The 23136-nt window shown below is 44.6% G+C and overlaps 3 protein-coding genes across 13 annotated transcripts; 1 reads left to right on the forward strand and 2 right to left on the reverse strand.

Annotated features, from left to right (window-relative positions):
- Positions 1 to 390: 390 nt before the first annotated feature.
- Positions 391 to 13527, reverse strand: LOC109768479 (uncharacterized). Of its 11 annotated transcripts, none has more exons than XR_012201647.1 (6): positions 12146 to 13527; positions 11472 to 11519; positions 9338 to 10730; positions 8644 to 8673; positions 8380 to 8533; positions 391 to 6984 (listed from the first exon to the last, which is right to left on the reverse strand). XR_012201647.1 is itself a non-coding variant. In XM_020327196.4 (2 exons), the coding sequence occupies exon 1, from the start codon at positions 13377 to 13379 to the stop codon at positions 12150 to 12152; it is 1230 nt and encodes a 409-aa protein (XP_020182785.1). In that variant the 5' UTR covers positions 13380 to 13504; the 3' UTR covers positions 11019 to 11519; positions 12146 to 12149. The 11 variants fall into 11 exon arrangements, 1 of the variants encoding a protein (XP_020182785.1); XR_012201643.1 differs by lacking the exon at positions 391 to 6984 and adding an exon at positions 7446 to 8291; XR_012201646.1 differs by having other exon boundaries at positions 8644 to 10730.
- LOC109768478 (cytochrome P450 81Q32) lies at positions 6034 to 8357 on the forward strand. The gene is made up of 2 exons (XM_020327195.4): positions 6034 to 6987; positions 7683 to 8357. Exons 1-2 carry the CDS (start codon positions 6034 to 6036, stop codon positions 8295 to 8297), a joined length of 1569 nt encoding a protein of 522 aa, XP_020182784.1. The 3' UTR covers positions 8298 to 8357.
- A 2235-nt stretch (positions 13528 to 15762) lies between the features above and the next one.
- LOC109768483 (putative F-box protein At5g55150) lies at positions 15763 to 16953 on the reverse strand. Its single transcript, XM_020327200.1, has one exon. The coding sequence runs from the start codon at positions 16951 to 16953 to the stop codon at positions 15763 to 15765; it is 1191 nt and encodes a 396-aa protein (XP_020182789.1).
- Positions 16954 to 23136: the final 6183 nt, after the last annotated feature.

Here is a 23136-nt window from a genome sequence, read left to right on the forward strand (position 1 = left end):
GCCGAGAGGGAGAGAGAGAGAGAGATCTCGCTCGGTGTGCGTGGTCGGTGCGGCGGCGTGAGGCGCGGCGCGGGAGGAGCAGGAGGCGGCGTGCGGCGCGGCGCGATGGGAGGAGGAGGAGCAGGAGGGGGCGTGCGGGCGTGGGGTGTGGCAGTTTTTTTTTTTCGGAACGGCGGGCTTAGCGATGGATGGATCAGCGGTGGCTTAATGCGTGGTTAGTGGACTAAGTCCATACAACGGTGGCTTAATGCGTGGTTGGTGATTATTCAGAAAAATGAGTATGAAATGATAAGTCCTGGACTTAAACCTGAGTGGGATGGTTCCATCATAAGAAATCTAATCATATAAACTACGGTCAGCTCACCGTATAGAAAAAGAGTGATTCACATAGAAACTCAATCCACAAATTGAGAATAAAAATAATCCCAGTGTGAATAGTACCTTGTTCAAAATTCGATTTGAATACTAAACTAAGCAACTATTCACAACATAGTTTCTTTTTTTAATTAACTATTCACAACATAGTTTTCTTTATCATTTCTAGAAGCGTAGATGGGCTGCACATCAGTACAGGCACAAGCGACTTTCTACAGGCACAGGCGACGTCTCTGGCGATTTCCGGCGATGGTTCGGTGACTGGCGTGATGCCGTTTCTTCATCTCCCCTTCCCTTGCTGATCTCCCCTCTCGCCCTCTGTTCCCTATTCCCCTTCTCGTTGGTTTCCCTCTGCTGTTCCTCTCTTCCTCTTCCCGTCTTGCCCCATCCAGATCCCTTTCTCTCGTTTTCTTTGCTGCTGAGTCTTGGGCTCCATCAGGTTCTTTGCTGCGTCCTCCTGCCTAGGTTTCCCCTTCTTTCTCGCCTCATCCTCTCAGTCCTCCCTCTCTGATGCCTGCTTCTCTCTAGGTCTCATCCCTCCTAGATCCCGTCCCCGCCTCCTCGTTCCAGCCTGATTCAGGGCGTCGCCGGCCCTCCGGGCCGGATCCGGTTTCTCCTCGCCCCCCATATTATCCCTCCAATTGCTGTCCCCCTCCCTGCTTTTCTACTTCTTTGTGTAGCACCTCCTTTCCCGCAAAAAAAAGAAAAAAGAAAAAGAATATAAGTGTAGCACCTCCTCGCACCGGTGGCATCTCAGTTTCAGACGACGTTCAAGTTCAAGAGACTACGAATATCAATCGGGCAGCGGCGTATAGCCCTATTGTGCCTCGGGCGCTATGAGGGTCATTGCTTGGAATTGCCGAGGTATGGGCCGCGGACTCGGTAATGATTGTATGCTTTTCTTGGCCAACTTGATTCGTTCCAAAAGCGCAGGTAACTTTTGTCTCAGAAATCAAGTCTTCCAAAGTCCATTCTGTTGATCTGATTAATAGGTTTGATGTTACTAATGCCTTTGTAGTTCCCTCTAGAGGTGCTTCGGGAGGTCCCTGGCTTATGTGGACTGATGATCTGAATATTACTGTTCATAGTGCTACCTTCCACTATATATTAGCTAATGTAGTTCATCCTGCTTCTGGGGTTCAATTTTGTTTGATTTGTATTTATGGTGACCCGTACCACAGGCAAACTAGTGCCATTTGGAGTCAGATTTCCGCTTTTGTGTATGATAATCTGGGTATGCCCATGATGTGTATGGGTGATCTTAATGACATCTTGTATGATACCGATGGTTGTAATGGTAATGTGAATTACTTCCGTATGAATGCTTTTCGCTCCCTTGTTAAAAATTGTGGTTTTTTTGACATAGGTTTTAGTGGTCCAGCGTACACTTGGCGAGGTAACCAACACACTTCTAAACCTATTTACCGTCGTCTTGATCATTCTTTGGTTAATGCCGAGTGGTGCATGCATTACCCTAATACTAAAGTCCTCAATTTGCCTATTATTCTCAATGATCATGCTCCCATTTTAGTGTCTACAAAAGGAAATTTTGTTAAGCCTAAGCAAGCTTTCAAATTTGAAAATTGGTGGTTGATGGAAAGGACTTTGCCAGTTTTGCTAAATCTGCTTGGAACAATTGTTCTCTAACCTCTTTTGCTGCCAAGACTTCTTCTTTGGCAGGTTCTCTCAAAGTGTGGTGCAGGAAAAAAAAAGTCTCTACAATCAGATCTTTTGGAGCTAGAAGGGAAGATTAATCAGCTACAACAACTCCCATCACAGCAGCAGGACCATGCATTGGAGGCTGATCTCACTGTCAGGTATGAACATACTCTCTCTAAGCTGAATCAGTTTTATAAACAACGCAGTAAGAAGAACTGGCCTGGGGCTGGTGATCGCAATACTAAATTTTTTCACCAACCTGTTGTTAAGCGTAGAAAACGTAATACTATTTGCTCCATCAAAGATGAGACTAACATTCTTCATTTCAAACCTTCTGCTATCACCAACACGTTTGTCAATTATTTTCGTTATATCTTCTCTTCTCCGAACAATAATACTGATAGACCTTATGTGTCCACCCAGTGGCCGAATGATCCTTCGGACCCAACCTATGCTCTTCCTGATAAACATGAGGTTTTGCAAATTCTTAAAGATATGAAGTTAAATGCTTCTCCAGGGCCAGATGGTTTTAATGTTGAATTTTACCTGGCTGCTTGGGATTGGATAGGAGATGAGATTACCCAGCTTGTTATCAATTTTTATCTTACTGTTGTTTTGCCTCCTCACATTAATGATACCAGCATTGCTCTTATTAAAATAGATCTTGCTAAAGCCTTTGATCGTCTTGAATGGAGTTTTATTGTTTCTGCTCTTTCTCGGAAAGGGTTGCATGGTCATTTCATAAATTTAGTTCATGCTTGCATCTCCTCGCCTACGTTTTCTGTTGTCATTAATGGGCAGCCTTCTCAAAAATTCAACAGTTCTAGGGGTATTCGTCAAGGTTGTCCTATGTCTCCTTATTTATTTGTTATTGCTATCAATGAACTCTCCATTGCCCTTAATGACGCTCTTGCTGCTCATCAATTACAGGGTATCTCTCTTGGACCAAATTGCCCCTCCATTCACTCTCTTTTATTTGCGGATGACTTATTGGTTTGTGGACAGACCACTTTGCAGGAAGCTCACACCATGGCTAATCTTATAAACCAATTTTGTGCTATTTCTGGTCAAACTCCAAACTGGTCTAAATCTGCTATTCTTTTCAGCTCTCATGTTTCTCCTAATGCTATGCAAGACATCAAGCAGATTTTCCCTGTTTCTTCTTTGGATGCAAATTTTACTCATCTTGGTCATCCGTTGATTCTTCCTGCTAAAAACAGAGTTCTTGCTTATAATTTTGTTCTGGACAAATTCTTGCAAAAATTGCCTTCTTATAAAGCCAACTTGGTTTCTCATGCTGCCCGTCTTGAGCTGATTCGTTCGGTTTTCTCGGCCATTCCTGTCTACTATATGGCTAATATCTTGTTCACTAAGAAATTGATTGCTAAGCTTACGGCTATTATAAGGAATTTTTGGTGGACAAGTGTTCGACAAAATGACTCTACAAAGAGTCTTTGTCTTAGAGCATGGAAAGACATTTGCAACTCCAAAGATGAAGGAGGTCTAGGTGTTAGGAACTTGAAGGCCATCAATGAAAGTCTGATTTTATCTGCTGCTTGGAAGTTAGCTAAAGACCCTTCTTCTCATTTGTATCTCGTGCTTAAAGCTAAATATTTTCCTAATGCTTCCATTTGGACTGCCACTACTACTCCTCCTAAATCTGCTTTCTGGGCTTCCATTCTTAAAATGTTACCTAAGCTTAAAACTCATTCATTCTATCAAATAACGCAAGGTAACATTTCTATTTGGAGCACTCCTTGGTGTAATAATTGGAGTTCCATTCATGAGCATCTCATTCCTCAACATGCTGGTTTTGTTTACCCGGCCTTGGTTAAGGATCTTTGGCTTCCAGGTCAAAGGATTTGGAATCAAACTCTCATTTTCTCGATTTTTCAGCAACCTTTGGCTTCCATTATTGTTCATACTGATATTGTTGATGACGAAATTCCAGATTTGTTGTGTTGGGATCTTACTCCAAATGGTATTTGTTCCTCCAAATCTGCTTACAAATTGTGTTTACAAGATATTCATGCTAATCCTAGACATGCCCCTACTGTTGTACCTTTGGATTTGAAAAATCTGCTTAAAATATTTTGGAAACAAAAGAATATGCTTCCTAGGGTGCAAACTTTTGCATGGAGACTTTTAAGAAAAGCTTTGCCTACGGGTATGCGAGCTGGTCGTTTCTCGATTCATATTTCTCAAATGTGTTGTCGATGTGGTCAATCGGAGGATGAGTTTCATCTATTTTTCCTTTGTCATTTTGCTCGTGCGGCCTGGTTTTCTTCTCCCTGGTTTCTCAAAGCTGATGTTTTAACCCAAGGCCATACTACAATGCATTCAGTGCTTATTGCTTTCATTCAAAGGAATCACCCACATGGCTCCATCCCGAATATCCTAAATTTTCTGTGGAGTCTTTGGAAAGCAAGAAATTATTTTCTTCTTGATAGAAACAAAGCTCTTCCTTATCAAGTTAGCATTGCGGCTGGTGCTTTAAATTTGGAGCCTCATGATGTTCTTTCTGGTCTTTCTATCAAGAATCAACAGGTTCAACACATTCCTGCTAGCAATCAGCTCCCCTTGCCAGGTAATTCTCTCAGGTCTGATCTTTTAGTTGTTGGGCCAAAAATTTACTCTGATGCAGCTTTCAGAACAAAAAAAGTTCCTGGCCTTCCTCCAGGTGATGTGGCTATAGGTGTTGGTATCTATATTTCTCTTCCCTCGGAGCAGGGAGAAATTAATATTCAAATTCAGGCCTCCGCTTCCTCTACATCCACTCCTTTGCAGGCTGAATCTATTGCTCTTGCTTCTGCTACTAATATAGCCTCTCGGCTCAATATTATGGATGCTACTTTTCTAACTGACTGTCTTACTCTTGCTAAATGTGCTGCTTTGGCCAACACCTTAGATCCCTCTATTCCTTGGAATATCAGAAAGGATCTTGCCATTTTTTTTTCAAACATTCTGCAGCTCTTAATCCTAAAGTGTTTCATATTGCTAGAGAAGTTAATGGAGTTGCCCATAACCTTGCTCACCAGGTTTTCACAGCGAATATCAGATTTGTTGCTTTGCTCGTAATCACTCTTCTAATTCCTGCAATGTTGTATCCCTTCTTTCTAATTTCCAAATTCCTGGTATTAAGATTCACACAGTGCATTGTTACTAGCTCTTTGCTTCTTGGTTCTCCTCTGTTCAAGATACTCTGCTTCATTTGTTCTTGTAGTATTTCAGTTGCAGGGATGGACTTCTTCAGGCGCAAGGAGACTTGTTGGTGAATCTGCAGACTAAGCCAATGATTTTGGAGCTCGGCTGGACTACTATCTCTATGTTCGAAGTTCTCTTTCTTCTTCAGAACTTGATGCAAGCTATTGGAGCCCAATTTCACTCTGAAGCTGTTGGTCCAGTTGCTCTTGCTGTTGTTTCCATGGTGTATCTTTGCACTTTGAGTAGCAGAAGGGCAGTTCATGCCATCTTCTTCTTTAGGCTGCCTTCTTATGTTTAGTCATGTGGTTCATCAGAAGGGATTCTGCTCCCTTCCTGTCTTCTCCGACTTCTATTCAGCTCTTCTTTCTCAGATTCTGCAGTCTAATTCTATCTTTCTTGCAAGCAGTTTCTGTAATCATGATGTACACTGAATTTGAGCTGAATATATTGGCACCTGTTGGTGCCTCTCTCTGTTCAAAAAAAAAGCGTAGATGGAATTTGGATTTGAGGTCTTATAGCGTGGTAAATACATCATATGCATCATTGAGATCTTGATTTTTAGCTTATTTACCTTGATGATGTCCAACTAATTAAGGTAGACGCATGTAAAGCAAATGAGATTGATTAAACAAATGGCCGTCCACGAGATCCGCACTAGCCTCTTGTTTAATCATCCCACGCTGTAGACAAGCTCCAGCGCGAGTGGATTTTTCCTACTCTAGGCGCATCTCCTCCACACCAGTCCACGTGCGCCAGCCTATCGCGTCACCCTCGCTGACCTCCAAGATCCCATCCATGGCGGACGCCGGGACGCTCTCCTACCTGCCCCTCTCGCTTGCCACGGTCCTCTTCGTCCTCATCCTGCTCGGGATCCTCAGGAAGAGCAGGCGTGAGCGCAGCCTCCGGCTGCCGCCGAGCCCGCCGTCCCTGCCGGTCATCGGCCACCTGCACCTCTTCAAGAAGCCCCTCCACCGCGCGCTGGCCAACCTCGCCGCGGCGCACGGGCCGGTGCTGCTCCTCCGCTTCGGCTCCCGCCGCGTGCTCCATGTCACCGACCCAGCCGCAGCCGAAGAGTGCCTGACGGCGCACGACGTGGTCTTCGCCAACCGGCCCCGGCTCCCCTCCGCGCGCCACCTCTCCAACGGCTACACCACGCTGGGGTCCTCCAGCTACGGCGCCAACTGGCGCAACCTCCGCCGCATCGCCACCGTGGAGGTGCTCTCCGCGGGCAGCCTCCTCCGCTCCGCGGCCGTCCGCACAGACGAGGTCCGCCTCGCCGCGCGCCGTCTCTTCCTCGAGGCCGCCGCCCACGGGGCGTCGGAGCCAAGCCCCGCGCGCGCCAACGTGAAGGCGCGGGCGTTCGAGCTGGCGCTGAACATGGTGGCGCGGATGATCGCCGGGAAGCGGTACTACGGTGGCGAGGGGGACGTGCCGGAGTCGGAGGTGGAGGAGGCTGGCAGGTTCCGGGAGATGGTGCGCGAGTACTTCGCGATGCACGGGGCGTCCAACCTGCAGGACTTCCTGCCGGTGCTCGGCGTGCTGGACATCGGCGGCGCCAGGCGGCGCGCGGTGCGGCTGTCCCGGAAGCGCAACGAGTGGGCGCAGCGGCTCATCGACGAGCACCTCGCCTCCTTGGACGATGACGAGGGGAGGAGCCGCCGCGGCAGGACGATGGTCGGCGACCTGGTGGAGATGCAGGCGGCCGATCCGGAGGCGTACAGCGACAAGGTCATCAGAGCGCTCTGCCTGGTGAGTAGAAGAAGCTCTGCATCAGCATTCAGGCTGCATTTCATTAACGAGCAAAGCATTCGTCAAGCTATTTTCTCCTTGCTTTTTATACAAAAAATTTAAGAAACAAACAAACTATTTTCTCCAATCTAAGTAGCTGTTAAAATTAGTGTTGAGAATCGTGATGGAATCTTTGAGGCAGTCCAGTCCACTGACTTGGTTGGCTATTTAATTAGGTTGCTCAGGAGCTTCATTTGGTGGTTCATCCATCCTAATCACATCCTTATCAAATATTGTCAACTAATCTTCCCATCCACATCCAAATTTCCTTTATGCCGGACAGACTTTTATGTCTGCATTATAATGATGAAGCAATTTTAAAATACTTTGCGGCAAATGCAGTACTATTATGTAGTCCATGTGTTTTGCTATTGATTTTTTTTTGGATAATACTGTAGTTAGCATCAGTGCATGACATGTGGGTAACAACCAGTCTACCAGATTATCCACATTATGAACTGAACATAGGTCTATAATTAATTTATGATAATGTATGACGAACTGTTTCACCAGCTTCTTGCGATTTCCCAGGACTTCTATTGATTCCTCGGAGCACATTCATAAATCACATTGTGCCGTTACAAATGATCTTCATCATCCTCAACGCACTGCACATACACATCAACAGCTCATCATGTCAATCTTTGCTGCAACAGAGCATCCTTCAAACCGGCACAGACACCTCGTCAGGCACCATCGAATGGAGCATGGCGGAGCTGCTCAACCACCCGGACGCCATGGCGAAGGCGAGGGCGGAGCTCGACGAGGTCGTCGGCATGGGGCGCCTCCTGGAGGAAGCCGACCTTCCCAGCCTGCCCTACCTCCAGTGCATCATCACGGAGACCCTCCGGCTGCACCCAATCGCCCCGCTCCTTGCCCCACACGAGTCCTCCGCCGCCTGCTCCGTCGCAGGCTACGACATCCCGGCGGGAACCATGCTCCTTGTCAACGTCCACACGATGCACAGGGATGCGCTCGTGTGGGAGGAGCCGACAAGGTTCTCGCCAGAGAGGTTTGAAGGCGCGAGGGGCGAGGGGAAGTGGATGCTGCCATTCGGAATGGGGAGGAGAGGGTGCCCTGGCGAGGCGCTAGGCATGAACATGGTCGGACTTGCTCTGGGCACGCTGGTGCAGTGCTTTGAGTGGAGGAGGGTCGGTGAGGAGGAGGTTGACATGGCTGAAGGGCCAGGGCTGACCATGCCCATGGCTGTACCTTTGGAGGCTTTGTACTGGCCTCGTGCAGAGATGACACCGGTGCTAAGGGCACTATAGGAAAGGAACACGGGCGGTTCATTTCTGAGAAAATTCACTAATAAAAACGCAATTTCGGGATGCAGGAGAATCAGGAAGTTACCTTTGGTATCATCAACTGCTCTTAATCACAAGAAGACCATGTAGAATGTATACTCCAGCATGAATGGTTCTTAGTTCATACCAGATCACAAGCTGATCATGTAGAATGGATGTTCCATCATCAGTACTTCTTAGTTCGTACCAGATGCAAAACCCTGTTACATAAGAAGAACCAGAGGTTAGGGAGAAGCGACGAAGAAATACTGTAGACGTGCATGAAGAAAAAATTACAGAAACTAGGAGTGGAGACAGTAGAGTAATGCACCTCAAGCACAAAGAAAATCAACTGGATCACCTAAACATGATACAAAAACAAAGTCAGGTATGGTTACTCGAGCATGTCCATGTTTTAATAGCAATGGCAAACTTCATAAGCAATAAACTTGGACCACTAGAACCAGCGAGCTTTCGCTGCGAGGCATGGCAAATGCGAATGATTTTCATAGCAATTTGTGTTGTCTGCGGCTGGCAAATTTCTTTAGCAAGCATGGCAATCTGCCCAGTTCAGTTTTTCGTCAGAACTTGACATGCTTCCTGAAGGAATTTGACATCCTCACAACAACATAAATTGCCATAAAAGAGTTTGTTTTGCCATGCCCTCCTAGGGAATGTCTGCACAATAACATTTCCCATAATCTTTATAGTAGAATTAACTCGTATACCACAGGCTGGTAGTCTCTGGTTTGTTTGGTTTTGGTTTCATATATAAAATGTGGAGCCGGGGCGGGACCTTGTTTTTCAAAAAAAAAACACAGGCTGGTAGAATAGTTTTCAGTCACTCAACTGAGACCAATAAGTGGCCTCAAGATTGCCCAGGACGTGCTTGAATGGGCATGAAGACAGGCTTTTTCAAATGCCACAAATATTGACAGCCCAAGTTTGAGGATTTCCAATCCAATCACCAAATGGATAATATGTGGCTTATTGTCCATTCTCTCCATGGTAGGAAACATTTTTACCTGAAGTCCATTCAAGACATCCACAAAGCTTCAAATACAACAACATTCAGCAGCATCAATCCCTAACCTTCAGTCCTCTTCTCAAGTCTACACTTACCCAGCGCAAGAGCCACCACCTTACTAGCGAGAACTCCTCAAACCAAAAAGCAACTGCCAGATGATCAGATTGCTTTGCTTCATGGTTCACGTTCAACACAAGCATCGTTACTACCAGGAAGTCGCAAGCCAGTGAATAGAGTAGTTCATGGCTGGATGATTCATGTTGGGGTAGGGCCATCATAGGATAGAACTGAAGGGTTTCCAAGATATACTAGAGCTCTTGTTCTTCCAGTAGGTCTCCTGTGCCAACGATAGTCGCTATCTTCTATGTTGCTTCTGCCATCGTTAATGAATGGTTAGCTAGCAGTTGTCATGTCCCCACTCAGTGATGTCAATCCACATCTGTAGGATGCGATGGTACAGAAATATCAAGTTAGGGTTAACTTTTAACACATTCATAAAGATACCATGTGTCACCGAAGAACAAATGTAATTTTACCCCAAATGAAGGATGCACTCATCTTTGAGGATGAAATAAGGATGCAAACACATACAAAGAATGATGTGCTTAGGAGAAAGGTGAACAGGACAATAACACAATGATATGCCGCATATATCAAAGAGCATCCATTAGGAAGTCCCACCTTCTAGGCTTATACAAATTTAATCTTAGCCCATGTATGAACATATAGAAGGAATCAAGGGTAAATGCCCCTGATGAAACAATGGATAGTCGATCTATTGTACTTTTGCATCAACTGTGCATGTCTATTATCTTAGTAGATACATTCCATATGTTAGCTGCAGCAATGTTTGATGCTAGCTGCTGTTTAACTATTATCCTGTCCACTGTGCAAGCTCAATAGTGGAGACATGATAGCTACATAGTACATAGCATAGTGTAGCAATGCATGGTTAGTACAAAGATTATGTGCTGCTTGAAAGAACTCAAGCCGACGATTTCAGTGATTTTCAGTTATAGATAGCACAACACAAACGGTGTTAAAATGTCCTGTTTTACAAAAATTAGGGGCATTTATTCTGTTTTATGTCGCCTCTAAAACCACCAAGATTTTATAGTTCAGTAGAACAAAGATTATTTAAGTATCAAAACTACCACAAATATCCATTGTAAGACCACATAATAACATAAAACAGAGACTGTGAAAGAGAAGAAAAGGAACAGAGCAAACTTACCATATCATACACTGTCAGTGACAAAACCGGCAATGATGAGGAAACGGTTGTAAAAATGCAATTCTGACAAACATCAAGCAACAAATATTCACCCAGATGTTCCATTCTCATATGCTGAATTCCTTGGGATCACGTTCAGCAAATGCCACTTGGCAGACTTATGCATGAACATACAGAAAAATTAGACATGCTTTATCCAGCAGAAAGAAATCGTAGACAATATTGGTAACGACTTTGTCCTGGCTTCTGTGAAATTATCTGATTAATTGAATGCAGCTATATAGTATGACATGATAACAAGATTGTCAAGATGGTGAACCCGAGTGTTTGCGTATCTATTACAGTACACAATCTAGTAGAAGCACCATTATGCATGCTTTTCAAGCCCATGACTCATTAGCCAATCACTGACTGTGTCCATTCCTCACCTAGAATATAGATGGCCTTAGTACAAATATTATTAGTACCTCTGGCATTTCAGGTAAATGTATATGGAATACAGTACTACACCTTGCAAAGTAGAATTTTTCTAAAGTGTATATGGAAAGACATACGAAGCCTAAATCTAACAAAAGCACTACATAGTGCATACAACATTGAACCTCAGGAAATCTAATGGTTGAAGGCAAAACTGAAATTTGCATCCATCAACACTCGACTGGGCTCGATCAGACCCTACTGTGACACATAACTGCTGGTACGACTGTATGAGAACAATGGAACATTAAATGATCCATCCAAATCATCTTGAATTGGTGCTCCTCAGAAAGGAATCCAAGTGAATCCTCTTCTATTCCCCACTTCCAAGGCTGCAACAATTCCCACATAAAAGTTGTACCGATACAAGAATGCTAGTAAAGACAAGGAGGCTGTAAAGAGTGACACATTACTCATGCACCTTTTTCCAGCTCCAAGGAACCAGCCAATCCAGAAATCAGTCGTCCATCTACAGTAGAATTTTGCATATCAATAAGTTAAAAAAAATGTGGTGACATAGAACCCTTAAACCATGTCACAGTTAAGCATCTGAAAGCCAATAAAGATAAATTTGGAAGCCCTTTTGTTCCTTGCATCAACTAGCATGGAATTCAAGAATGAAACAGAATGCTGGTTCTGATTGTGAATTAGATACATTAAACCATGAAATGAAAAACTGAGGTTATCTAGCATACATTAAACCATGAAATGAAAAACAGATTGCTCATTAATCAGCAGAAACATTCTTTCTGGCAGTACCCAAAACTTCAGTATCTTACAAGATGACGAAAACAACACGTTTTAGATGTGCAGCTGATGATTAGAACTCCTCACAACTGTGAATTATCTAGCATGAGTTGTTTTCATCATTTTGTTGAGATTCTAGAGCAACCTATCAAAATTTACAGGTTGGAAGATGTATAAATATGAGGAGAGAAAATTTTGAGATTCTCCAGAAGACATAACCATACTGTCAAACAACACTAGTAATCTAGTATGGCATAACGCTAAACTACAAAATGAGATAATCTAGTATGGCATAACGTTAACCTATAAAATTTAAAAAAGAAAAACAGGAAGAGAGAACAAGCTTACCGCATCAAACACTAGGAAGTGACAGTGATGGGGGAAACCCCGTGTAAAGGTAGGCTTCGTTCACCGTAGCAGAACTTATCTCGGTGAACCTACCAACCTGCATAGTCTTGAGATCGAACCAAAAGTATGTGACATTTTGCTCAACAGGATCTCCCAAGTTCTGCTTTGGATGATCTAGCTTTATATATAAGCAGCCCTCAAATGCACCTATGATGCCTCGAAACCGGTCTCCCCATTCCTCAGGTAAGGTGATTTTGTTCAGCAGCTGCCACCGGTCACTGAAATGCATGAACGAATAAAAGTAGAGGACACATCTTTTATCCGCCCTGAAAAGATCCGAGACCACAACGGTTGTCCTGCCTTCTCCTGACTCCAGAGTGGTGATCTGATTACTGAACATCATCGAGCGGCCTGCCAGGACAGGCGAAATGTCGAGGATGGAGAACTCCATTTTGCGGGTGTCCAGCACGAGCCACCTCCGGGTGAGAGTTATCATCCAGTAGAAGCACCCGTGGGCATGGTTGCGCTGCCCCAGTCGGACACCCATGACCCTCCGCATGCTGAGCGCGTGGTGCACCGGCGGCGAAAGCGCGCTCCATTCCCGAGATCCAGAGCAGAAGGAGAACGCGACCAGCTTCCCTCGGCAGCACGCCATCCAGATGACGGCGAACGGCAGCTCCTCGCCGCGGTCGTCGTTGCCGCGAGAAGCCAGGAAGATCTCGTTGCTGCGCGACTGGAGCCCCCCGTCGTCGCCGCCGCGCTGGAGGTAGGGGTTGTCGACGGAGGCGGCGAGGGCGTCGGGGATGGGCGGGAGCAGGAGGCAGCGCCGGGAGAGCGGGTCGCAGACGGCGACCTCGGTGAAGGCCGTGGAGCCGGCGGGCGCGGCGCGGTCGAGGAGGAAGCGGCCGTCGCGGCGGTCGCGGACGAGCCAGGCGCGCGCGGGGGCCGGGAGGAAGGCGAAGGAGAAGTCGGCGGCGAGGGCGAGCGCGCGGGCGGGGCGGGCCGCGGGGTTCGGCGGGAGGGCGGGGAAGAATCCTGCGGCGGCGTCGGGGACGTAGACGCCGAGCGGGGGCGGGGCGTGGAGGGAGCGGACCCGGCGGAGGAACCGCGGGGAGGTGACGACGCGGCGGAGCGGGCCGCAGGAGGCGGAGGCGCGCGCGAGGTCAGCCGGCGACGGCAGGCGGATGAGGATGTCTGCGATGAGGTCGTCGGTGAGCGCCAGCAGGCAGCCCATCGTCGTCGTCGGCGGTGGCGGCGGTGGATCTACGGCGACGGAGAGAAGGGTGGGGAGGGGACGGGAATGCTCGGCCTGGTTGCCGCCTCGTGTTGCCCCAGAAAGAGGTCGGTTGGGCTCGGGAAGCCGGTTCCTGCGTATGGGCTCATGGGCCTAGGCCGCAGTTTTGGCCCACTGGCCGATAATATAGCGGTGGCTCACTCTCTATTTGGCCCGGCGCGCATTAAAGCACGAAGATGCCATGCATGCATGCCATGTCATCTGATTCTCAAAAAAACGAAACAAATTTGTCGTCCTTCCGTCACTGAATTTGCCATCAAAAATATTTGATTTTCCATGTGCTCATACTTGACGTTTGGGCGTTATCAGATTCCTTGAAAATTACTTAAGTACAAAGTACTTCAAATATAAAAGAAATTCCCCTCAAATGGGATTTTTTTTTAATCAAGGTCCTTTTTGTAAAAATATGGAATGCCGACTGGCTGATGGAGTTCAGACGTAGCTTCATATTTTGTAAAATTTGTTTTGTGTGACGGTGCTTCTATGCTCTTCTATAAATGAAAATCACGTAGAGTTCAAAGTGGAAGTGTAATATCGCCAAGCAATCCAGACCTGAAGAAGGCTTAGCCATCAGTACACTTTTGTTCACTTGTTTCATTTCCTCTAGGATGTTTCATGTAAGAAAAATAAGTTAATAAAGAACAATTCGAGCTTGATCCCAACTTTTATGTTTGCAGTTCTCTTTTGTTTTCCATGAAGGGTATCAGATCACATTAGTCACATCCCTGCCACTTTCATTTTGTGCTAGTTACCAGTATACTTCTACATGTTGCAATTACGAAGGAAAAATATAGCTGTTATTCTATTGTTTCTTGTAAAAAATGCATCCTTCTGCTTCTATGCCCATCTTAAGATAGTTGTTGTTACATTGAGTTTGCCGCAGTACGTATCTTCTGGTGCTTCTTGCCCTCATGACTTAGATGTCTTGTTGGACGTGATGCACTGCATCAATCTCCTATTCTCTGAAATTGGCTCAAGGGGAATACGTAGCGGAGAGGACCGATAACCTATATGATAATTGCAAGTTCATTGCCAGTTTATCTGCGTTAATTCCTCAATCTACTACATCCGACCAAGCGAGTACATCTTCTTTCCTTAGATCCGTTGACATATGTATTGTTGATCGAAAGACTTTTTAGGTAATCTCCATTGTTATTTCCCCTCTATTCCTCCCACTAAGCATCATCTTCACTTTTTTTTTTGTTTCTAGCTCTTCCCATTCCCTAAATGACATGCATTCCTGAAGCTACTACATCAAACCAAGTAGAAAATCCTTCTTTCTTACTTCTGTTTGATCTTTTCTCGTTGTAATTTGTGGTCGACAGTCTGCTCATGTCGAAAGCCTATCTTGCTTTCTCCCTTTTCTTTCTTATTTCGAGCTGCGTTAATTACATAATTACTAATTTTCGATATCCAGGTACTGAAGCAGCCTACATGAACATCTGATTCGATAGGTTTCAGTCGGAGAACTAGTATTCAATCTTCATGGTTGCTGTTTCATAAGTTATATCTTCAAGTGATATGAATAAGATTTAACTCATTTGGATGTGACACCGTAAATTGAATGAGTGAAAATTCTTGCACGTATGGTGGGACCATGCTCACGCTTGTAGGCAATGTTTTGGATGCTCACGCTTGCTAAAGAAATCTTATCCTGAATCAACTTTGTTGGACGAATGCTCGACCGGCAGCGCGGCGGTTGCATTGATCTGAAGCGAGGGGCCGGCTTGTATACCTCCAGGGAAGCATCCTGAGTAGCCAGGAGCCCAGGACAAATTAGTTATTTCTGCTGTTTTGTTAGTTCTATATCGCGGGAATGGTTTTGGTTGTTGCTGGCCTGGCACTCGAGCCCGGTCCAGATGCTTATACCGCGACTCTCTTGGGGTTCCTTCTGATGTAAGGGGAAAATCGTTAGCCAAGGCATTAGTTGGTTACCCTATGTATGAACTCTTGAAGATCTTTATACATGTCAAAAGTTTATGGTTCAACAGTATGAGAATTTGGAATTTCATGCTGCAGAGAGAACACATCTGCTGCTCAGGTGGATGGACATGGCTGAATGTGAAAATTAGTGTAACGGATGTACGCTATGCACTCTCATAGACAAGTTATGTATAAAAAATAACATATTGTTTAGTCCAATAACTAAACACGTATTTTCAAAAAAGCAAACCAAAATTTAAATTAAAAAAAAACACAGAAGGGAAAACAAAACAGCCACAACAAAAGTTTCATATCCAACATCTGGAGTAAAAGTAATTGAGTTTTTTTTTAAATCAGGCAACTGAGTATAATATAGCCTGGAATACATATTGCAAAGCACCTAGGAATTTGGAGGGATTAACCACATGAGAGTAGGACAACCATTGGCCATGTAGTATCTGAACGACGTGATCCTATCCACGGCACTGATTTTGCGGTCTTTCGTGCGATACATATGGTTGCCATTGTCACACATGTTCAGTTGCACGACATCACTGATACTGCTTGCGTGGGGATGGTTGTAGTAGATGTGGTTTCTCTCCACATCGCCATGACAGCCTCTTGGCACGTGCACAAAATTGGAGTATGGCACACTCAAGAACAAGGCATGGTTGTCCAATGACATCACTTCTGCCCACATGTAGTCATATTCGGTTGTCTTGTCTTTGTCAATTTTGCTGAGCTCAAACACCTTGAAGAAAACCTCGCCCTCCTGTGACCACTTGGTCCTTTGTGCCATAAATAGCTTGTCATTGTGCGTGAAAATGTAGTTGATCCTGGGGTTTCCCCACGAATATATGCGGCTAGGTTCTTGGATGCGCAGTGGGTATGTGGCGCTGACCACCGACGCAGTGGGGTCGAACATGAATAACTCGTTATGGTTGTTTATGCCATAGAGCGTGCCACGGCAGAAGGCAATGTCTGAGAAGAAGATAGGCTGTACTGACATCGACCACCCGCGGTCTCGGCATCCAACCTTGCACAGCCCGAGCGTGCTCCTGTTCGTCAAGATGGCGGCAAGGATGCAGCGTTTTGAGGTGGGGTCCTCTGAGAAGATGATCTTCTGGACTGGTGCGTCTAAGATCCTTCGTTGCACGGCAGAAAGTGGCACCTCGATGCCAGAAAAGAGGTTCACGATCACCAGCGAGGTAGCGGCATTACCGGTGGACGCGGCGACGATCCAGCCACCATCATGAGATCCGACTAGCCGCATGCCGATCGCTTTGGCCGGGAGGGGAATGCGAAACACCGTGCCATCCACGGGGCTGAACACGCGCTCTGCCGCGCCGTCCTCGTACGGCGAGAGGATCAACCACGGGAGAGCTGGCTGCGGCGGTCGGCACGATAAGACATGGCGCCATGAGTTGCACACGCCGGTGAAGCGTACTCGATCGAGCGGTGAAGGGATCCTGGAGTAGACCACACTGAGAGGATCGACAGGAAGCCTGGACCACGCGTCGTCTGCAGCCGCCGCCGGAGACGCGCTCATCTGCGCTGCCGTCGTTTGTTTTGCCCCAGCCTGCGCCGCCATGCTTCTCTCTCTCGTACGTCCGGTTACAACTTACAGCAAACTAGTCTAGGTTCGTTGTTGGCTATTTCAGAGTTGGAATCGTCACGTGGGGTAGGTAAAGCAAACAGGTTTTCCACGCAACTGCTTGATCCTTATATCGCCAAGGACACTAGTTACTCGTTCAAATTATTCCACAAATTTGAGACTCGTCGGAACAGAAATAACTTTTTTGTAAATCTTCTAGTAAAATGATAGTATGATTTTATAAACTAATAATCAAATAAAGTATTCCCTCCGATTCATATTACTTGTCGCTCAAACGGATGTATCTAGACGTATTTCAGTGCTATACATTTGTTTGCGCGAGAAGTAATATGAATTGGAGGGAGTAGTACTGTACATCAGATCGAGGTTGCTGAAACAAATGCAAACAACATAGATTTCAGATAAAATCAAAAGTTATATCACGGGTTTTTGAAGTTTTGGTCTCTAGCTTCACTTTTTGACGCTCGATACCTCAGATAAAAAAACGGTAGAAGGTAGATTAACTTCAAGTTTTTTGAATAGCCATGTGAGAACTATGTACTGTTGAGTGACCCGTGACCGGGAAACCACCCCATGCATGTCAGGATATAGAACTGTTGCTTCGTTGCTATACAGTTGAGAAGAATACCACGATCGCAAGAGAATGGAAGTGAGCTTCTCCGGCCAAGACAAACTAGACACCACCACAATCAGCACCACCAGCACAAGTCAGGCCGAATCACAGTTCACAGGCAGATCCTTTTGTCCATGAGACCAAAACAAACCATAGGATCATTGCATGGTGGGTGTGTTTCGTGGATGTGACTGCTAATCCTTGTGATTGGCGTTGTAATGACCGAAAGGCTTGTATCCGGGTTTTTTTTTTGCCTCTTATCCTATCAATATATGATACGGGTGCTTGTGCGTATTCTAGAAAAGAAAAACATACGATCTTTGGTATCGCCCATGACGACCATACAAAGACATGCTAAAACCATGTGACTTTTATTCCAAATGACATTGCCTCCATCACTCATATGTTGTCCGCGATGACACAAATACTAAACATATAAAAAAAACCACTCGAAGCTACAATCTGTGGTTTGACATACCTCTCGATGCCAAAAGGTTGCCGAAGGCGAGGGGAACTGGTAGGAAACAGAAGCATGTCCGAAATTTGGAGGTCACCAACCATCGGAATTACTGAAATGTCAGAAAATTCATTGACATTTTCAAGCTTGGCTCTCACATCCCCCCCCCCCCCCCCCTCCTTCACCTCTCTTCATTCTTCTTCCCATGCTCCTCTGATCGTACAACTCATCTTCTCTAGAAGACGCGGTTTAGTATGCGATTGGTATGACTAGGCACCGAACACTTGGTATGGAGCTATCACATTCGAAAAATTCAATATCTTGTTTAGTGTTTGAATACATATTTATATGTAATGCATTCTCCGGTTCGCAGCGGCAATGAGCTTAGATTTATCCTACAAGCACCGGCCGAGTGATGATGAGAGGATGAGCTGTATTAGAGGATTGGAGGAAGAAAGAATTTGAGAGGGCTACATATACTACTACATTATTTTCTTCTGAATTCTATGAAGTAGAAAATGTCAGTCCTTTGGCCGTATTCCCACAAGGTTATTTGCTGCTACAATACCTATAACCTAGGTGCTACTGATGAATAGTATTTTACATGGAAGTAACTTTTTTTTTGCCCAAATAGTCAAATATGAGTAGTCTGTGTAACTACTGATGGATAGTTTCTTCACCAAAATGTCATGACAAAAATGCGATTATTTGTTGATCGAAGCAGGACACATTTGATTTAAAGTCGCCTCTCTCCAAATGCTATACAAGTTATAGTATGCTATAGAAATGCGTCATTAGTCCATGAACTCAAACTGATTGCACACTTTAGGCCAACAACTCAAGAAGTGATCGAATTTGGTCCGCAAACTCGTTGATTTGATCAAATAAGGCCAAAACCGGCCCGAGAGTAAAAGAACCGGCCACGCGGATGCCATGTCATCGTTCCGTTGACCATTCATGAGTTCACTATTTTTACAGGGGTGTATCTGCAAATTGACCGATTTTTTTTACAAACCATCCTAAGGGCGTATATAGACTGAAAAAGTATTAAAAAAAACCTTGCATCGCCCAGTACTTGAACTTGGGTCAACCGGAATTTTGATTGCCTCAGTGACCACCGCACCTACACCGCACACGCGCAATAAATTTCAGCCTACTGCATATGTACGTAGAATCAGGAGAGAGAAAAAAACAGAAGATCCCTCCAGATCGTTTTTCAATCATGCGATCCCTTTCCTTCTGTTTCGCTTGACTGTTGCCTTGTTTGTCGCTAGATCGTAGCGTTCCATGGTTTCGTCTGCCTTCTGTGACAAGCAGGTTAGGACGACGCACCTCCGCAAACGACCACGGCGGTCGTCCTCTCGATGCCGTCTAGCCGCAGATGGCGCCGCAGATGGCGCCGCGGCTGCGCGAACGGAGCGCCCCCGCACCCTCATATGGTATGTATCTTCTTCCGTTGTCCCAGAGAGAGACAGAGTTCGTGTGTGTTCTGGCCAGGAGAGTTGATCTCACCGAATCGATCCAATCCATCAGAGCTAGTGCAGGCGAGAGTCACTTATACGTATAACAATACGCGGCTAGACGTGCGAACACTGTCAAGCTGTCCGCTTGCTTGCTTGCTTTGCACAAATACGTTTATTAGCTTCTGGGCAAATCATGCTAGCTATGTGAGAAATCATGATGACTGGACGTTAGATCAAAGAGAGGATGCATATAATTGTAGTGCGGGTTTTTTATTTGAACTGAATATGTGATCTATGTTTTCTTGTTTGTCGTGGAATGCAGAAATTGATTATGGTTTGTTCACCCTGGAGAGGTACATCACAATGGCTTTTTCTGTGGCTCGGGAAGCAATATGACATATTTGGATGACAGAGTTGATTTTTTCGATTATTGTGAGGCAGAGGACATGTCTATTTTGTGGCTTGTTGATTTGTTAGAGCGACTCGGTTACCCTGATAGTGAAAAGTACAAGATATATTTGCTCATGCCTGGGAGAAGTATTACTGAAGGACTTTTCTATGTGTGGTGTGATGATGATCTTCAGAAGATGATGAGTACAGTACCGAAGAACTGCAACAGCATAATACTTTACGTCGATCAAATGTTTGAAATTCCTGTTAACATATGTGATGAGGTTGCCATAGAAGAAAAGGTTTTAGAGGTAAAGAAAACTCTATAATGATATTGTGTTACTGTTGTTTGTCTTGTTATAGTTCGTCACCATTTTTTATGCTGTTTTGCAGCCCATTGTAGGTGAGGGGGTCAATCCTGAGAGCATTGTAGGAGAGGACATGTTGCAGGCAGATCAGGGCAGGTTGCAGACAGAAGAGAAAAGGTTGCAGAGATTGCAGAAATTTAAGAAACTGAAGGATGAAGAGTCTGATGACAGCGACCAGTTGGATTCAGATGCAGATTTCTTTGATAGTGACAATGACCCATTAGATGGGGATGATGACATCTTTGCTGCATTTGTGGACCATGATGTCATAGATGCAATGATTACTATCAAAGGCAAAAAAGTAGTTGAAGTAAATGAGGATGGTAAGGACAAGAGGAAGAAGAAGAAGAAGAAGAAAAGTAAAAAGGAAAATTCTGATGAGGAGTTGCTTCTTCCAGATTCAGATGACGAGAACTTCAATTTTAAGTTCAAGTCTTTTGCTGAACATGACATGGCAGACCCGGAGTTCAAGATTGGAATGACTTTTTCAACAGTTGAGCAGTTGAGAGAAGCAATATCTGAGTATAGCATAAAGAATAGAGTGGCTTTGCACAAGACTAGAAATTGTAGAACCAGGGTTGAGGTGGTCTGTGCTGAAGGTTGCCCCTGGTATTTGTATGTGACAGAAGACAGCAGGTCCAAGAGCTTGCTTGTGAAGAGATATGTTAATGAGCACACATGTAGCAGAGAGTGGGCTATCAAGGCAATGACTGCTCCCTATCTTGCCAAAAAATATGTGGAAGAAATAAGAGACAATGAGAACATTGATGCAAAGTCATTTGGCAATAAGGTGCAAAAGGACTACAATTTGGCTCTTGGCAGAATGAAGCTGCAAAGGGCAAAGAAGAGAGAAATGGCTATTATCAGAGGAGATGAGGAGAAGCAATATAATTTGCTTTGGGATTATGCGAAAGAGATTAGGAGATCAAACCCTGGGAGCAGTGTCTTTCTTAATTTGGATGCAAATGGTTTGTTTGAAACTATGTACTTTTCTCTTGATGCATGCAAGAGGGGCTTTCTGGAGGGTTGCAGGCCAATTCTTTTCTTTGATGGTTGTCACTTGAAGACAAGGCATGGTGGTGTTATGTTGACAGCAATAGGTATTGACCCTAATGATTGTATCTTCCCAATTGCCATGGCTGTGGTAGATGTAGAGTGCAAAAACAGTTGGAAATGGTTCATGAACACTTTGAAGCATGACCTGAACATCCACGACCACACGACAGCCTTTACTCTTATGTCAGATAAGCAGAAAGGGCTGATACTTGCAGTGTAGGAAGAATTTCCAGACAGTGAACATAGGTTCTGTGTAAGACATCTCTACCAAAACTTCAACACGATTCACAAGGGGGAAGTTTTGAAGAATCAACTTTGGGCTTGTGCAAGATCTAGTAACAAGCCACAATATGAAAGAAACATGGACAAATTGAAGGCTCTGAGTCCTGAAGCATATGCATGGCTTGATAAGCACCCACCAAACCAATGGTGTAGGGCTTTCTTTGATTGTTTCTGTAAGAGTGACACACTCCTCAATAATCATTGTGAAGTGTTCAACAAGTAAGTTACCGAATGATTGTATTACGTGTTCTCAATAATGTAGTTTTGTTGTTGTTGTTGTTGTTGTTGTTGTTGTTGTTGTTGTTGTTGTTGTTGTCGTACAAATCACCAGAGTTATTGGAGCATGATAAAATCTTGAGAAAAACTAGATAACAGAACCACATATGTCTAATATTTTTGCTAATAATTTCAGAATTTTATAAGTTTCAAAAATATTTTTAAAATTAATTCTTTGCATGCTGGTTTGTTTTGACAGTTTCTTCTGCAACTTGTATGTTAGCTACTGAGTATATGTTTGTGTAGTTTTTGGAGTCTTCTTGATCATGCTTTGTATTACATGTTGACGCAGATATATAGTAGATGCAAGAGAGCTTCCAATCATGAGTATGTGGGAAAAGATTAGGGGCCAGATTATGCACAGGATGTATGATTATGCAAACACTTGTGAGAACAAATGGACTGGCAACATTTGTCCCAAAATCATGGACAAGATGCGTAAAAATGAGGACTATGCTAGTGATTGTTTTGCTTATCCTTCTGGCCACAGAGTATACGAAGTGAAGAGCAAAGATAACACCTATGAGGTGAAGATGAATGAAAAAACTTGTGATTGCAGAAGATGGCAACTAACGGCCATTCCATGTTCGCATGCCATTTCCTGCATGAGAAAAGAGAGAATAAAGCTAGAAACCCATATAGCTAGTTTCTATACAAGAGAAAGGTACATGAAAGCATATGGAAATACTGTTTGGCCAGTAAGGGATAAATCTTTCTGGGAAAAGACACATGGTAGGGATGTGGGAGCACCTTTGTATGAAAAGAAAGCTGGGAGGAAATCAAACAAAAGGAGAGAGCACCCATCGGAGAAGGAGGAAGGGACGATACTTAGCAAGCATGGTGTGAAGATGCATTGCAGCTTTTGTAGGGATCCTAATCACAAGAGGCCTTCATGCCCTGAATTACATCCCGAACTCAAGTTGGAACCACAAAGGAGGACAAATGATGATGACAATGTTGGTGATCCTTCTGTGGTAGAGGTAAAGAAAACTATATAATTATATTTTTGTTACTATTGTTATTATTGTTATTGTTGGTCATCGTTTCTTCTTTATACTGTTTTGCAGAACATTGTATCCGAGGAGGGCAATCCTGAGTTGATTCCCACACAATGTAGTAGGACTTTTGTAGTTGAGCTCATGGAGAAGGAAGTAAGAATAGTTTTAACTATTTATATGTTGATCTATATATTTTGTATGGTTTTAATGTGACGTAATCCCTATGATCTATTTCGCAGGTGGAAGAGTTGTCAAA

Source organism: Aegilops tauschii, chromosome 2 (genome assembly GCF_002575655.3).
Source record: "Aegilops tauschii subsp. strangulata cultivar AL8/78 chromosome 2, Aet v6.0, whole genome shotgun sequence".
In the NCBI taxonomy this organism is placed as follows: domain Eukaryota; kingdom Viridiplantae; phylum Streptophyta; class Magnoliopsida; order Poales; family Poaceae; genus Aegilops; species Aegilops tauschii.